Genomic DNA, 17,500 nt, shown 5'->3' on the forward strand with positions numbered 1-17,500 from the left:
TTCTCCTCTCTAATACGCTCTGGAGATGCTGGTGTAGATGGAGACTGTGCTCATCCCTAAATGTTGTCTTCCAAAAGGATTTGGATTAATATGGATTTCCATACAGACAAGCTATGTTTGTCTTTGCCAAGTGTGTGTTGCGTTAAATAGGAAAAGCAACTTATTAGTGGATTTGTTTTGTGTTACACTTGGGTCTGACTGGCTGCTGATGGAGCTGAGGCAGGTTTCATTCATATGCTGCTGCAGATTCAAAAGCTAAATGTATATTGAGGTAAAAAAAAAAAGTTTCCCTTCCCCATGTAGCTCTTAACTGTTCTGTAGTTTATAGACACTGTCTGCAATGTGATCAGACATCGTCTGTCATCTCATATGATCCTCGGCTTGCTGTACCAGGACCTCTTTAACATGCACGTCTTGAAGCCATCTGTGGATATTTGGCAGAGGAACACAGAGCTGAGATGTGTGTATGTTGGACTGGCTTCCTTCCCTCTGAGCCCTGAGATAAAGCAGCCAAGCTCTGTGCATCTCCCTATAGACTGGGAGGGAAAAGTTTGAATCGCCACCAAATGTGATACAGTGGTTAAGTTGTTGATGTAAGACAGTGAAGAGGCTCATATGGAGAGAGATGTATGGATGCTCAGAGCAGGGAGAGCTGGGATACAGGTGAGAAGAGACGGGGTAAATGTATAGGTGGGATAAATGTAAAGGGATGAAAGGGAGAGTGGGAGACGTGTGTGTGTGACAGGCTGGACTGGCAGCAAAGCCAGACACTGCTTCTGTTGCAGGACTGTGGTTGCCAAAACAGCAGCGGTTATCCTATGATTGTCAAACTGTCAGCTTCCAAGCGACGGAGGAAATTACAGATTCACTCTGCCTGTGGGAAAAGACAGTAATTGCTGTAGATTTCTGAATAAAATATGATTGAACGCAGCATTCAAAGGGAGAAGAAACCCCTGGCAGTGAATGGCCCTGTGTGTGTGTGTGTGTGTGTGTGTGTGTGTGTGTGTGTGTGTGTGTGTGCCTGCCTCTCCATTTGTTCCCTGCTCCCCTGACTGACTGCTGTTTTTTTTTTTTTATTCTGAGCCCTCTCCACACCAGGCAGATGTGACTTGTCATGAATTAAATATGGGGGCCTGATCATGTGTTCCCTTCGCGGGGGGACAGGAAGGAGCCTCTCACATGTCATTAAGGGTCTCTGAATCAAAACAGGGCCAGTGTGAGCGCGGCCTGAGCCAAGCTGTGAAACTGTCACACACTGGCTTCCTCTTGATCTGTCTGGATGTTTGATCTGTGCCTCTCCGTGTGAGCCTTCCCACTGCTTTCCTTTTAATACAAGTCCACCCTCCCACGCTCGCTGTAAATGTTTCCTTTTCAGATAGTCCCCCATTTGAAGCCATAGGAGGAACCGTTACACACACGCAGCGTGAAAGAACCTACAGGTTTCACGGCCACATCATCGCTCTAATGCAAATCGCATGACAACAGCCGACTGAAGGGCTTCACTCTGAATCTCTCAGACGGCGGTGGCGGAGATGATTCACCGGGACGGATTTCTTTCTTTTATTAAGTTTGGTTAATTGTAGCAGCTGAACACCACTAAAATATTTCGTTCCTAACCTCCGGCTGGTGTTGTAATGCCAAACAATCATTCACTCAAACAGAAAGCAATTGTATTAGAGGAATGGAATCTGATGGCTCTACTTAAGTGGATTGGACACCGCTTAATCAGAAGAATATTAGGAAGATGGTTATGATTAGAGTCGCCTGGTTGAAGTTTGTTTTCGCGCTGATGATCTCGTGAGTGCAGCGAGGTCGTTTGCGTGGCTACAGGAGAAGCCAAACGAAGCAGAGATTGATGAAGGGCGTGTGAGAAGAAGAAAGTGAGCTGAGGGGCGATTGGGGGGCCGAGGCCCGTTTTGACCGAGTGGCTAGTGTGAAGCAGTGTGTGGGACGACCGGACCAGAGAGAGAGAGAGGGAGAGAGAGAGAGAGAGAGACGAGTCCCCGCCAGAGCGTGATTTAGTAGCTCTGTATCAGGCCCAACATTGTGAGGAGCCACAAGATCTCCAAGCTGCAGCAGGCCAAACGGGAAAGCAGAAAATCTGGAGCCATCTGTACCGCTCCCAACTGTGTGTATCTTTGACAAATACACACCCCGAGAAGGGATTACATGGAGAAAGCAGCCAAATGGGAAGAGTTTACCCCTTACTGGAACCAGCTGGCTTGTCAGTGCGCTGAAATCAAAAGAAACAGAGAAGCTGCAAGATGTCGCATTGCAACAATTCAGATTCTCTTGTCTGGGTTTAAAAAAAAAAGAAAAAATGGAATTTAATCTAAATGTTGCGCAGGGGAAACATACTGTGTGCTTATGAATTTTTAAAGATAAAACTTTGTTCAAATGAAACGGTCGGAATAAGCCGCTGTTTGAACCGTTGCCGAGGTTACGGTCGGGACTGGGAGTCTATAATTTGTCGATTTGTATTTTCTCTGCAGGCAGCGCTCGCTCTCCTATGTGAGGAATGTGTTGTTGGATGTCTCCGGCGTGGCAGCATGGCGCTCGTCAAGCGCAGCGCCGGGACACCAGTGACAGTTGTAGAACAAACACGTGGGCGTCTCGGGTCGTATATTTATCTCCTCGGGTCAAAGTTCAGACATCTGCCCTGATCTAGTTTCCAACGCTGAGACAATTGTGGTAATATTCAACAGTTAGGCTTGTGATTAACACGTAGCAACTGGGTGAGAAGTGTTGTCGATCATAATAAGAAGCGCGGAGACGGGGAGGGAATCGCGGCTCCTTACGCTGCCATCAGGGAGGAAGAGGAGGTGACACTGCGAAGAGTTTATTTCTAATCTGAATGTCTCTCTCCCTCGCCTTTATTGAGCCACATTTGTCAAGTTGTCAGTCAGAAATGTCGCGGCTGCAGCTGTGCCACCGCTGGCTCGCCGTCTGATGGAGGCGTGAATATCGACTGACAAACTTTGATTGCTCATAGCGACCGGACGCAGTTTATGATGCTTCGCTCTCTTTTGATTCGTCTTTAATGGAGGATATTGAGCCACGTCAGATCAAGACACTGTTTTCTATTTTCTCTATGACCTGTGCATCGTCTGGTATACTTCCAGGTTCCGTGTGTGTGTGTGTGTGTGTTGTCTCAGGTTTTGAGTGGCATTGTGACCGAGGTGCTTCCCTTTGTGAATGTGGATGTGACTGTCATTCATCCAGCCTCAGCCTCACCTGGATGAATGGCCAACCTGGTTACCGTGACAATGAGTGTCACGACGGTCATTGGTGTTCTTCCTCTATTAGACGGAGAGAGAAACAGATGATGCTGCATGGAAGCTCTGCACCTGGTCCTCATGTTGATCTGACCCTGTGGTATAAATGTATATGGTGCTTGTTTTGCTTGAACTCTCTCTGTTTGGCCGTCGCCATGTATCACCGCTCTCCTAACGCTGTCCTCCTTTTACCCTTTGACCCCAGCTGCGCCCCAGTTCGTCATCCGTCCGAGGGACCAAATTGTGGGTCAGGGCCGCACTGCCACGTTCCCCTGCGAGACCAAAGGAAACCCGCAACCTGCTGTGTTCTGGCAGAAGGAGGGAAGTCAGGTAAGACAAAACCTTCATCCATCCACCAATATAGGCCATGCCCACTTTCACCATTTTCGGATCTATTCCTGGGTCAACTTTTCACCTAACTCTACATGTAGAAAGTCTCAATCAAGCCAACGTCTATCTTTGTTTTGAGATCTTGCTTCCGGATGTTGCTGCCTAACTAATTGTCAGTAATCAGGGGCGGGATCATGGTTTAGTTAATAATCTGTTTCATTACATCACTGAGTGGAGATACGAGCTCTGTGAGTGCCTTCTGTTTTCTGTTGCTTTTCAAAAAACATTATTTCTGACACGTACAAATCAAGCGCTCTGTTCTTCCGTAGCATCCATTATCTGTCTGCGTCGCCTTTTATCAAAGCACAGCATTTAGTTTGGATTCCTTGATTCTATACACAGTTGCTGTGTGTGTGTGTATGATTCCTCCCTGCCCTCTGCTTTTGCCTGTGCTCTGTCTCACACGTACACCCCCACACACACACACACGCACGCACGCACACACATAGTTGCAGCAGTTCAAACTCCCCTATCTGTCACCAGTATCTGCAGCAGAGACACACAGATACAGCTTTGTTCACAGGAGCCGCCGAACGACAGTATGGCAGGCAAAGTGCTAATCAGTTTCCTCTGACCCAGCACTGATAAGAGTGATCCTATCCCTCACTCAAGCAGATAACCCATTCAAATACCTGGGTGTCCTCACAATGCTCAACAACACTGCCAATTAGGAGCCTGTTGGGGCTTGTAGATGAGCCAAAGATATGATTCAGCCCCGGCTAAAGGTTAGACGCATACACACTCTCATGCAAACACACAGCCTAGAGGCCAATACTTTCAGCATAGTTCTCTTTTGGAATGAATGGCAGTGAGACACACACTTACGTGTCCTCGCAGACATTCAGCGTAACACTCACCCACTCAACTCTCACCAATTCATGACCTAAAGCGTGCGACTCGGTGATACATGTTGCGAACTTGTCGAGATCGGGCGCGAGTGTGTCATTAAAGACGAGGGCCTTTGAAATGAATGTTTTTGTAACAAGCAGATACACGTCCTACCCTCCGTCTCCGCACTCGTCTCTGTCCTCGTTACGTTCTCCGGTTCACCCTCGCCGACGCAAACACGGTGTGAAGGTATTTGTTAAGAGAACAAATTAAATCTGCCATTAAGTACAGTAATTAGATGAGAGAAAGACCTTTTTGTTCCACTTGAGGATAATGGGCCGGGCATCTATCACGTGCTGGAGGTGGATGAGGTCTAATTAAAAAAACAACATAATTTGTTGCATTATAGTCATTAGGCATAATTCAATCCCGCTAATGTATTTTTTCATTTGCCGGAGACCTTCTGGGAGTAGAGAGGAGGCGAGACAAAGAAGGAGGTGATGCAGGGATGGATGGAGAGCCAAACAATAGGGAGGTGGAGGTGGAGGTGACGGCCGCTCCCTCAGGCTGTCACAGAGCTCTGATCTCCTCCCATTACTGCTGTTTAGTCTGAAATGCCGGATGATTGATTAGTCGGTCCAGCCCGGCTATTCCAGAGATGAATTGTATTATATTCTGTGTGTAAGCTGGGTTCTAACGCGGTGGTCTCTGTGGGCAAAGCAACCAGCTCCTAGTCATTATGCAGTTAGAGCAGAGAGCAGAGCCAGCGAGAGCAGGAGCCTCTGGCTTGGCCCGAGAAGAAGGAGCCTTTATGAATCCAAATGATCAAACTCAATACTTAGTTATGCAGGTTGGGAACATAGATATCAGATACATGTTACTGTTCATACAGTTTCTCCGCCCGCGCTGACCGAAGTTTGTAGGCGTTGTGAATGCTCGTAGGGACGCTCTGTGAAACCCAAACATGAACGTCTTCATACTCAGCCAGTAGGTCTGACGTGTGGTCGGCTGGGAGGATATCAGCATCTGAGGAATATTATCGACGCTGACTTTAATCCCCAGCCAATCTAATTTCCAACTTTCCATTGTTGAATGATTGACTCATATAAGGCATATATTAGGGTTTAATCTTATTACAACCACTTTGTTTTGGAAGGACTTGGCTGCTGAGTCACTGGAACACATTTCTCAGCAAAGAGCAAATTCCCGTTGGTGGTACCACATCCCTCCTCTCCCCTAACTGGCTTCTTTCTTGCTTTCCCCTTCAGAACTTGCTCTTCCCCAATCAGCCCCAGCAGCCCAACAGTCGCTTCTCGGTGTCGCCCGGCGGGGACCTCACCATCTCGGCCGTGCAGAGGACAGACGCCGGCTACTATATCTGCCAAGCCCTGACCGTCGCAGGCAGCATCCTGGCCAAGGCTCAACTGGAGGTCACAGATGGTGAGAGAGAACAGACGCATGGCTTCACCTTTCCCCACACAGCAGCTTTGGCCTTAGCCTCACCGCAGATACAGGTGCATATACAGTACAAACACGGCTCCGTCCTGAAGTCTGCACGTGTTTGCGTCCCTCTGACACGTTTATAAGCAGCACATATAGATGGAGATGCTCAAACCAAACAGCAGAGTTATATGAGCAAGAATAATTTGAGCCTCGGTTGGAGAAATGTGTGGATGTCGGCGTGCCCATGACCTTCAGTCACTGTGTTTTTGCTGCAAGCTCCCTTTTTTCCTTGACATTTAATTAAAATGTTCTACTTTTTCCTTTGAAGAGGAAATAAACTACTGCCCTTGAGTTCCTCCGAGCAAACGATCAGCATTTGTGCGACTGGATGAGGTGCACAAGCAAAGTGTGAGTGTGGGTGTGTGTGAAGTAGGGAGTGAAAGAAAGAGAGAAAGAGAGAGGGACAAGCAGGCATGATTGAGTGAGTGACAGTGGTTTTCGGTGCAATGAATTATGGGGTCTCGCAAGGTGTGGGAGCATCTAATCTACTCAGCTGTTGTGATAGAGGAGATAGACGGGCGTCCATATGTCTGCTGAAGTACCTGCCAGCCCACAGATTAAAAACACCACAGATGCACTTTTTTTTCTCCAACATTTTATCGGAAACGGCAAAGTCTATTAAATATACAAAACCGGTGCATCTTTCAGTTGTCGGAGTAATAAATCATCAGTCTCTACTTTTAACTCGCACTTACTCAAATGTAAATCCCCAGATTAAGATCTGTCAGGTTCTTCCTCTGCCGCTTTGGGAATGTGTGAGGGGAGGCAGGTTAGCGAGGAGGGTGGCAGGCAGGCAGACAGGCAGGCAGGACGCGAGGGAGGAGGCGAGAGCCGAGGAGGGCCACGGCGAGGTCACGGCCACACCTGCTGCGGTCCTGAGGTGATTTACTGCACCCGGGACCCCCGACAGCCCGCGGAGTTCAAGGAGATCTGTAATGAGAAATTCCTGATCCAGAGACCCAAGCCCTCCTCCGCCGCACTTCCTCGCCTCCGCCGCCTCCTCCTCCTCCCGTCTCTGCTTGGTGCCCTCGGACCGTACATCAGACGCATCAACTCCCTGAAACAAGTCCTGTCATAAAGGTTGAGACCCCCGGTTAGCTTGACGCCGTTGCTTTAAATAAACGCTCGGCCAGATTCATAATAATAAAGCAGCGAGCTAAAATGGAGGGAAATGTGTGATACTGTATCTGGCTCACACTTTTCTGTCTCTCCGAAGCAAATGAGTGTGTGTTCGGACTTAGACTCGCTTCCTTTTGTCGCACGTAGCTGCCAGAGAGGAAACCGAAATGGAAAAGCAGAAGAAGGAAAAAAAGTGCGATAATGTGTGAAAAGGTTACAGAGGTACATTCGGTAATTAGCCCCTACAGGTCTGACATCATTAATCCATATCTTCTAATTAATCTGGCTTTTGTGATGCCAGGGGGACTCTTCATTATTCAGCTCTAAATATATAAACTGCCTGCATGTTGGAGCGCTAACTCACAGAGAGATCACCTCTGACACACACTCTATTCCACAGAACCCAAACCCACAGGCTTCTTTTGCTGGCTGTAACAAATGCTCTTCCTCCTGTGAAGGAAATTCATCATAACATTTGCATTAATCTCCAGAAGAAGCTAGAATACGATTGTTTCTTTCTTGTTATAAATGGCCAAACTGTCTGCCACCGTCACAAGGTTCCATCCCGATCTGCCCCTTCGATCGAACGCGCTGAAGTGTGTGTACCCGCACCGCACAGCCTACTGCAGTGTGTGTGTCTGTCCAGGCCGTAACTGGAAACTGCTTAGCATCCACAGCGCCACATCAATGAAACTGGAAAACTCTACTCAGCTGTTCTTTCCCTGCTTCCTGGAAATCGAGGATATTATAGTTATCGTTCAGTGGTACAGTTACAAGGCCCGTAGAGAAAATAGAGGCTACTTTACGACAGAAAGCCACATCTACCACCAGCCACCGTATTTGACTCTACACGCTCTCGCACAGTTTGTTTTATAGTCCTACATACTCTCCTCCATTTGGTCTTGCTGAATGTGCTTTTTTAACAATCTCTCTCTCTCTGACTGTGTTCCTCGTGTCCCAGTGCTCACAGACAGGCCGCCGCCCATCATCCGCCAAGGCCCCTCCAATCAAACCTTGGTAGTGGACAGCGTGGCGTTGTTGAAGTGCCAGGCGTCCGGGGACCCCATTCCCTCCATCAGCTGGCTGAAGGACGGGGTCAGTCTGCTGGGGAAGGACCCCCGCATGTCCCTGCAGGAGCTGGGCAGCCTCCAGATCAAGAGCGTCAAGGTGGGAGCTTATACTGATCAATAGCAGCAAATATGTTGTATCACAGTCACCATCAGCTCGCTCTCTGTCCTCTGCTTTGTCTTTTTCAACATCTGCGCTCAGGCTAGTGGGCGTAATATAATGGTCTGTCTGTCTGTGTGATCTGGATCAGCTTGGGCAGCTTCACAGAGGTCGGGGTCAGGACCTGTCCCATTGCTCTTGTTGTGCTGTAGGAGCCACTTTGACATTTAGCTTTTATAACATTATAAGTCCATCTATCTGAATCCCTTCATATAGACCACGCCCACTTGTACCTAACTTGATTTTCCATCATTTCGATTTTTCCACCAAAACAGCTTTTTCATGTTGCAATAACACTTAGAGCAGAATTGTCACCATATTAGACAAAAGCTTCTTCTTCTTTAATATTCCTGAAGGTTTTGCCTCAATTTGCTGTCAAGGTTTAGTGCTTCAATCTACGTGTCTCAAAAACAAATCAGTCTGCAGAAACCACATTTTGCACACATTTGCTCTCACTTCTCATGTAAAAAAAAGAAACATTAGTCGACCTGATGGAGGCGCTATAACAACAACAACAGAGAGCCGAACCTTCTTCCTCACCTGAACGCCATCTCAGTATCTCCCCTGAGGATGCGTCCTGAATACAGCGCTGCTACATCTGTATGGTGAATATGTAACACAGCGGGATACAAGCGGGCCCGGTCTTGACCATAACTTTGATTGGCAAGATGAATTATAATGTCTGAAAGAGGATGAATAGGCTGTATTGATTATTTTAAATGGTTTGATAGTATCACTTAGTGGCACAGCAGCTCCAGCAGGGCCTCAGCTGTGCGGGGTTGGATGGGCTCCAGCTGTAGGGTACAAACATGTATGCACTTACACGTATACACACACACACACACACACACACACACACACACACACACACACACACACACACACACACATACATGTTTAGAGTAGATTAAATCTAAAAGGCTCACGTCCTCCTTTCCCCACTTTGAGGCCTCAGTGGAATATCTATTATGCTTGACAAAGCTGCCGACCACTGACATTTTATTTAATAAATGGAAGGAAGGCACGGGACAAAAAACCCAACAAACAACCAAAGTTCCTGAGAGGGATGGAGAGAGACGAGCCAGCTGTCATCGGTCCAGGGGGTTCCAGCAGCCCACCCTAAATTAATTAGCCGGGCTTTGTTGCGGTCGGCGGGACGGTGGGGAAATAAGGAGGAGGAGTGGGAAAGCGATAGAGGGGTGGTGAGTAGAAAATGGAATTCATTAGGAAATTAGCGTCAGCACTTTGAGGCACTCACAAATGACACACAATTTAGCCGGCAGTCGACCGGCTCGTGAAATCACCCCATCGCTTTTTCAGTGTTTCAGCAAGAGGAGGATCACTTGTAAGTCAGTCATTACTGCTGCTTTCACAGCGCCGCAGAATGAAATGTCCCTTTCACTAAAAGTGTTATTAGAGGAGTCATTAGAGTCCATATGTCGAAGCTGTTTGCGTGTGACTGCGCGTGTCTTGTCTATTTGCGTCTGTATTCATTCGTTCACTCCTGCCCGTCTCCTCTCGTCCTCCAGCTCTCAGACTCTGGGATCTACACGTGCGTGGCCACCAGCTCCAGCGGGGAAACATCATGGAGTGCTTTTTTGGAAGTCAAAGGTAAATTCCGACATAAAAAGGTTTTTAATTTGTCGCCCTTCGCTTTTCATGAGCGACCGGGAGATTTGACGGTTCTCCTTCTCCCCTATTCAGAAGCTGGCAGCTTGATCGTCATAAAGAACCACGATGAAAATGAGCTTCCTGGTCCAACGTCGAAGCCTCAGGTCACAGACGTCACAAAGAACAGCGTGTCCTTGTCCTGGCAGTCTGGAACAGTCGGAGCGTCTCCCGTCTCCTCCTTTGTTATTGAAGCCTTCAGGTTTGCTTGAATATTCACATCCTGTCCTCACTCTATTTCTATATCTAGATACTTAATCGATTTGACTTTGTTGCATCCTGTCTATGATGAAAAGATGAAGAAGCAGACGTGCGATGAGTAACAGTCCTCTTTTCTGTCATCACAGCCAGTCGGTGAGCAACAGCTGGCAAACAGTGGCCGATCACGTCAAGACGACGCAGTTTACCGTCAAAGGTCTCCGGCCCAACACCATCTACCTGTTCATGGTCCGAGCCGCGAACAGCCAGGGCCTGAGCGACCCCAGCCCCATGTCCGAGCCCGTCAGAACACAAGGTACCTCTCCACACACAGATCATATCATTACCGCAGATCGCACTTTAAGTATTTCTATTATTCCCCGGAAGGAAAAGCGGTCAGAATGCTCCTCTGAGCGTGCGGTGAATATCTGCACGGAACTTTCCAGAGGTCAGATTCTGCAGCCCCGGCCCGGCTCATTAAAGCGACACTGAAGCAATTACGTAAAAGAAAGCATGTCTACTTTTGGAATGCCTAAGTGAGTTAGAGCTATCCCTGCTATGTTAACGATCATAACAGGAGAAGAGTGGCTGCCTCCAAACCCAGAGAGGATTGGATTACAGCACCGGACAGACCGCAGCCTCCACATTACACTGATATGATAAGCCTGTTCTTCATGGATGGGAGTCCATTTGGATCGCGGCGTATCTCTATCACGCCGAACTAAGAGTCTTGAGATGATTCATGCCGGTGTATATTGGCGATGGCAGACATTGATGATGAATTGATTTTTCACTTCCTCTTAACTGTGTTTGACCCGTCTTACACCATTAGCCCCGCCTGTGATTCATGACTACGTTGGATTGTCTGTGTGAAGTATGGTATCTTTGAGGCTTGGTTGCGTTTCTTTTAGTAAATAACCTCAAAATGTCTTGGAGATCCCGCCGCCGCTCCTCCTCCTCCTCCTCCTCCAGTAAACCCTGGCGTCTAATGCGCACGGGTTTTTTAATGGTCGCAACTGGAAATATGCAAAAATAGGAAATGAGCTGGAAAAATAATGTCAGCGTCCATTCATCTTTTATCCCATACGTCTGGTTTGTGCGTTCGCCATTCATTTCTCCATGCGGCGGTTGAACGGGCCTCAGTAAGCCCAGACAAGCCTCACATCTAAAGGATGTTTATGCCTCCTTTTATCCAAACCAAAGTGCTTTAATGCAAAATGGGAGGAGGTTATGTTCACGCAGATGAAGTCGCGCCCGTACAAACAAAGCTGTGATTACCAAGTGTTTGCCTTTTTGTGCAATCTGATTAGTCTACTTATTCAGAAACGTATTTTCTTCCCCCCTCTCTCTATCCCTCTGTTACTCACAAACACACACACTCTCTTCTTCTCCTCTCATAGATATAAGCCCTCCAGCACAAGGTGTGGACCACAGGCACGTCCAGAAAGAGCTGGGCGAGGTCATAGTCCGGCTGCACAATCCAGTCGTCCTTAGTCCGACAACCATTCAGGTCACATGGACGGTAAGTGCTCCTGTTAAACCATCACACATCTTTAACACAGTACATGTTAAACTATAATTCTACGCTTTACTGCAGATACGTCGGCTCCATATTCACAATCACCTGAATATTGGAGATCAATACATTTCCCTGTGATCTCTTATCTCTTTGATATCACAGCCTTGACTCATGAAGTGGTGATAGTTTATATTGACAAACGATCTTTCTTTGAAGCCTACAAGGCACTGCTCAGGGCTACTGTTTGTTTTATGATCGGAAAGTTTAGTCGGGTTGTTCCCCGAGTCGTGGCTTTGAAATCTGCCGATCGCCGACTTAAAAGTAACCCCAACATCAAAAAGCTGAAAAATGGTTTGTGTTAGCCACAGAGAACATCAAAGGAAGTGACAGAGACATCTGGTCGCTCATCAATCTTCCGTGCATCTTTGGCGGGCTCTCCCTGACGACTACAGCTTTTTGTACAGGTTTTATTGAAATTAATGTGTAATAGACACGTTTGTGCTTCAGCATATTTTGAGTAAAGGACTTTTCCTTCCGCCATGAGGTGATGCATCAATCTTCCTTTTACATTCATACATATGCATATAAAACACACACACACACACACACACACACACCTGCTCTGACACCACACGTATGCACACACACACACACACACCTGCTCTGACACCACACGTATGCACACACACACACACACACACACACACACACACCTGCTCTGACACCACACGTATGCACACACACACACGTTTGCTTCTGGAGTTGGACAGTTTTCATTAATTTTGAAAAATGAAAATCTAGCGGTGAGTTTGGCTAAACGGTTTACCTAATTATACAATAATAATAAAAAAATGCTGCTCCGTCTCCTCTAAGCCGACGTGTTAATATACATGTGTACATTAAATATAGTCCCTGGTTCATTTGCATTGCGGTGCTATAAATCACTGTGTTATTGATGCAGCTATCAGTCAGTGACATGTGTGTGTGTGTAACTGTTTCCATTTTCAAATGAAGCACATTAGCACTTTTTCCTGTGACATGTTTATCGACCCCCTGTCATACGTCTCACCCTCCAGACACCGGTGGCTAATTTAATGCTAAAGTATTGCTTTATGATTCTTGTATATAATCAACACCAACATGGCGACCTAATCAATCAGGTCCCTTTAGGTAAACAGCGGGTGGCGGCTCTCAGGGAGCTTTCATATTCCCAAATCATTCCATTAATGAAAGTCGCACACCGAGCAGGGAATCCATTTTGCTGATTTACTCCGGCTACACTGGAGAAAAACAGCTGCTTAATATCCCTCTTGAAAGCCCTTCTCACTTCTTCTACTGTTAACAAGCCATTACAATGACTTATGTGCCCGCTTCTCCTCCTCCTGCGTAAACACGGCCGTCTCTGTCGAGGTAAATGGGCACAAGTTGTGAAGCGAGGGGTCCTTTCAGGGTTGCGGGGGGCTATCGCACTTTCAGTCTATTCGTCTTCCCTATGGGACAGATCTGCTGTTATGGCCTCTTCGATGTCTCCTCCTCCTCGTGTCTCTGAGGTGTGAGGTGATTGGTGCTGCCTGTTGTCTCCTGCATGCTTCCGACACAGGCATAGACGCCGTGGTCAGACCGCCGTGCTTTTGTTGCTGCTTGTTGGTAGCGCATGCATTAGGTTCGTCCTTTATGGAGGCATTACTAAATTGTGTTTAGTGTAGCAGTAGATGATTGGACTGTGAGGTAATGTGAGGGTGCTAACTGAGCTGCTGATGTAAGGATCATTAAAGGAGGAACGGCTTTTAAAAGGGCAGGAATGAGATGTAGGGCTGTTAAAAACGCATCACGGGCAAACATCTTTGTACCTGCAGAGCCACTGTTGTGTTTAAACTGAAGCCTAACAGTGTAAAGTATTTGTTCTTAATGCAATCAAAGGCAAAAAGGTGATTATGCTGGATTAGTCCGCACCTTATAATCACAGTAGAAGACCAATCTGCCTATTGAGCACATGGAGGCAGTCAGACGTACCTGAATACATCGATTTACACTCACATCATCTCCATCTTTAACATGCATGGCATCATACTAACTGGTCCTGTCTCCTTCCATGTCCCAGGTGGACCGTCAGTCCCAGTTCATCCAGGGCTACAGAGTTGTGTACAGGCAGACGTCAGGCCTGCCTTCCCCCGGGACCTGGCAGACCCAGGACGTGAAGATCCCCTCTGAGCGCAGCGTCGTGCTCGCCGGCCTCAAGAAGGGAATCGTGTACGAGATCAAGGTCCGGCCGTATTTCAACGAGTTTCAGGGCATGGACAGCGAATCCAGGACGGCACGGACGACTGAGGAAGGTAAAGACGAGACAGAACAGAGACCATACATCCAGTCAGAGTGGAGAGGGCGAGTCCACACAAATGTGGGGCGATGGGTGACATGTGTCCCCTTAGGCTGCTTTCATGTTAGTATTTGTCATAGTGGGTATACTGCCTGTGTGTGGGTGTGTGTGTGTGTTTGTATGTGTGTGTGCATGTGTGTTTGCGTCTGTCTGACCTTCCCGCTGAGCTTTTTTGGTGTGTGATTGGTGGTGTAACTGCCAACCTTCCCCTAATCCATCACCCAGCAGCCCACAGGCCTGATCTGTGATTGGACGCAGCACTCACTTCCTCCTGCGAAGATGAGCTGTAGCCCAAAGCTTTGACTCATACAGGCGCTGACAAGGCCGCACAGCAGTCACACACACACACACACACACCAAAACACACACACTGCTCTGTGTACGGATGAATCTGCTCTTGTTTTCACTCAAGTAGCTGCATCACTGTGTAGAAACGAGACTCTGAATGCTGCAGTTTCAGTTTAATGATAAAAATAAGATAACAAGGTGTTTAAGGTAAAGATTCTCATGTCAATGTAAAGAGGCAAATGCAGATTCTTTATACTGGAGTCAAAGCGAATCCTCCGCAGCGTATCCAGGCCTGCATGTAGAGGGGACAGGCCACATCCTGTCGGGGTGACAGGCTCATTTATTTCCCCCCCGTATCTCCAGTGAGCAGCCAGTGGACGCGTTGTGTTACTGTAGTGGGAGTGCCATCACATTACAGCTGTCCCCACTGGTCAAACAACACACACAGCCCAGTACACACACACACACACACACACACACACACATAGTGACGCACCTCCTCTCCCTCAGGCCTCCAGAGCCCCCGTGTCCAAGTTATTACCTATGCCGATAACGCGGCCGCGCTATCTCCACCCCGGTCCCTCAGACCGGCTTCGACCACTTCCACCACTTTCTATTTCTGTCACGACCCGGGACACTGTGCCTGGTCATAGGTGATACACACAAACACACACACACACACTCCTCCAGGGCTCCTCGGGAGAACCTGCGACACTGCAGAGCTCACGGCCGCTGGATGGATGGAGGAGTGTAGTTAAGAGAGTGATTAAATCTCACGCTGTCCATTAGCTAACGTGATTAGCATTTTGCCCCGTAGCTCGTTCAGACAGACGCCACGGGGATTGGCGGCGTGATCAACACGCCGTCGCCGCGTTCTCTCTTCTCAGTCCGTTGTCTGTTCCCTTTCGCTCTCCATCTGGGGGACGGATTGTGGACTGCGAAACTCTTGGCTCCGTCTGAATCCGACAGAACAATCGTCTGTGAGGCGACTTATCTTTTATTCAAAACGCCGCGCAGTCATGCTCACATAAACGCTCGCCTGTCCGTCACTAATCTTCCCTCGGCGGAAAACAAGACAGATGCCACTCTTTGTTTTGCACGGCCGCGATATTTTACCCTCTAGCGTCGACGGTAGCGGCGCGCAGGGTCACATTCCCGCCTGCCATACATCACGGCGCTAATGGCTCTATTAGCACAGCCTCTGAGTCCTCTAATGAAAAATGTGTATTGTTTAGGACAAATATGCATGATAATAAGCTGCTAAATCATTCATAACATTAACTTTGAACGACATTGCCCGTGATGGCTGCCACACGCCGACGCTCTCCGTCACCTGGTAGCGAGCGAGACGACGGTTGATCAGACGCTCGCCCCCCCCGGTAGATTGTTTCTAATCTGGTCAAGGTTTTGGGTTCATCATTGGACACATTCATCTTCCGTCGTGCCAGGAAGCCCCCCCACTCTCCCCCCTCCTCCTCTGGCTCTCATGGGGCCGCTGTAGCCAATCGCACTGAGGGATGAGCACAGATTTGCGGGGTGACACGTGCCATTTTGGATGGAAGCGAGTGAGGGAAGAGTCAGCCCAGGAGTAATTGACCTGTCTGTATTCTGCTGCGGCGCCGCTCCCCTGCCAGCCACTGCAGAAATGAGAAAACATTATTTTTTAAAACGTTATTTCCAGTTGGGGTTTTTCCTGTTTTTACCTCGTGGGGCGGCGAGATTGTTCCCGTCAGAATAACAACATAGAGATGTTTATGAACTCCCGGCCTGGTTGTTGGTTCCATCCTCCCCTCCGTCTGTCTGTCTGCCTGTGGAGAGAGCTGATGCGTCTGGTTTGTGCCTCAGCTGGAGCTTCCTGATCCGTACCTACTGGCTTTACCTTCATCTGCCCGATCGATGGATCCAGTCGATATGTTTACTGAGACTTTACTTCCTTTTTCCCCCTAAAATGTTCTATTTCGCCCTCATATTTCCTTCATGTCTGCCCTTCATCTTATAAGCTTGTCAGACTCGCGTGCAGCCTCCTCCGCCGCCGCCGCCGCCGTTGTGCGGTCAATGCGGCGACTGTGCCAGGCCGCCGTCCCGCAAATCAATACGGGGTATTCTCTTTGTAAATCCACTGGGCTGGAGCGGCAGGATGAGATATTAAATCACGGTGAAATCTTGAAGATAGACTGCAGCCGTGTCAGATCTGCACCCGTCCTCATGTAAATCCTCCTCTAATGAGCCATCTTGACAGCTTTCAGCCACCTGTGCCTTCCCCCAAGAATAACACTCCTTGGAAAAAGTGTCTGTCTGTGTATGAGCCTTTGTTTGTTTCTCTCTGAGTGTGTATGTGTGTGTGTGTGAGTGCAGACAGCGCCGTGCTCTTGTTAGTGGGGAATAAATGTGCTTCCCCTGCCTGAAGTGCATTAGAGGGAATGTGAAGGTTGACCTAGTTATTTTGTGCCTCGTCTCTCCAGCTCCCAGCGCCCCTCCTCAGCAGGTAACAGTGCTGACTGTGGGAAACCAGAACAGCACCTCCATTAGCATTTCCTGGGACCCGCCGCCACCCGACCACCAGAACGGCATCATCCAAGAGTACAAGGTGAGTCTGAATGAGCCCGTCTGGACTCTGGATGGGTTTGATTGAACTGCTCCTCTGACTGACTCCCTCTCTCTCTCTCTCTCTCGCCCATCTTCAGATCTGGTGCCTGGGGAACGAGACGCGTTTCCATGTTAATAAGACGGTGGACGCAGCCATCCGCTCGGTGGTGGTGGGTGGGCTGCAGGTGGGCGTGTTGTACCGGGTGGAGGTGGCTGCCAGCACCAGCGCAGGAGTCGGGGTCAAGAGCGAACCCCAGCCCATCGTCATCGGTAAGACCAACGGATCAGAAGCTGATAACGGGATAAATCACATTTCCAGTATTTCCTCCTGAATCCAGACGATCATTCACGTCGCCGTCTTTCCATTCAGAATGCGATGCGCCAAATTAATGAATTCACCCGTCGGATGTTAAAATCCTGCTGTTTTGATATCTGCTCCAGTCATATATGATTTATGTGGCGCCGAGGCAGATCGTGCCTGATTTGACCCATAACTGATGGCTTGGCCTGTAGCATGTTCTT

At 48.3% G+C, this 17,500-nt stretch overlaps 1 protein-coding gene across 1 annotated transcript in view; it reads left to right on the forward strand.

Moving 5' to 3' along the window:
- robo2 (roundabout, axon guidance receptor, homolog 2 (Drosophila)) overlaps positions 1-17,500 on the forward strand; it is a 155,185-nt gene that overhangs the window by 109,324 nt on the left and 28,361 nt on the right. Inside the window, exons 8-17 of the mRNA XM_076146433.1 lie at positions 3,481-3,605; positions 5,762-5,933; positions 8,077-8,282; positions 9,872-9,953; positions 10,047-10,212; positions 10,358-10,524; positions 11,609-11,730; positions 13,829-14,060; positions 16,855-16,979; positions 17,077-17,248. Coding sequence (XP_076002548.1) covers positions 3,481-3,605; positions 5,762-5,933; positions 8,077-8,282; positions 9,872-9,953; positions 10,047-10,212; positions 10,358-10,524; positions 11,609-11,730; positions 13,829-14,060; positions 16,855-16,979; positions 17,077-17,248 — 1,569 coding nt within the window. The remainder of the gene's footprint in view (positions 1-3,480; positions 3,606-5,761; positions 5,934-8,076; positions 8,283-9,871; positions 9,954-10,046; positions 10,213-10,357; positions 10,525-11,608; positions 11,731-13,828; positions 14,061-16,854; positions 16,980-17,076; positions 17,249-17,500) is intronic.

This window comes from Genypterus blacodes, unplaced genomic scaffold, assembly GCF_046128005.1.
Source record: "Genypterus blacodes isolate CSIRO-AG114 ecotype Tasmania unplaced genomic scaffold, CSIRO-AGI_Gbla_v1 ptg000032l_1, whole genome shotgun sequence".
Taxonomy (NCBI): domain Eukaryota; kingdom Metazoa; phylum Chordata; class Actinopteri; order Ophidiiformes; family Ophidiidae; genus Genypterus; species Genypterus blacodes.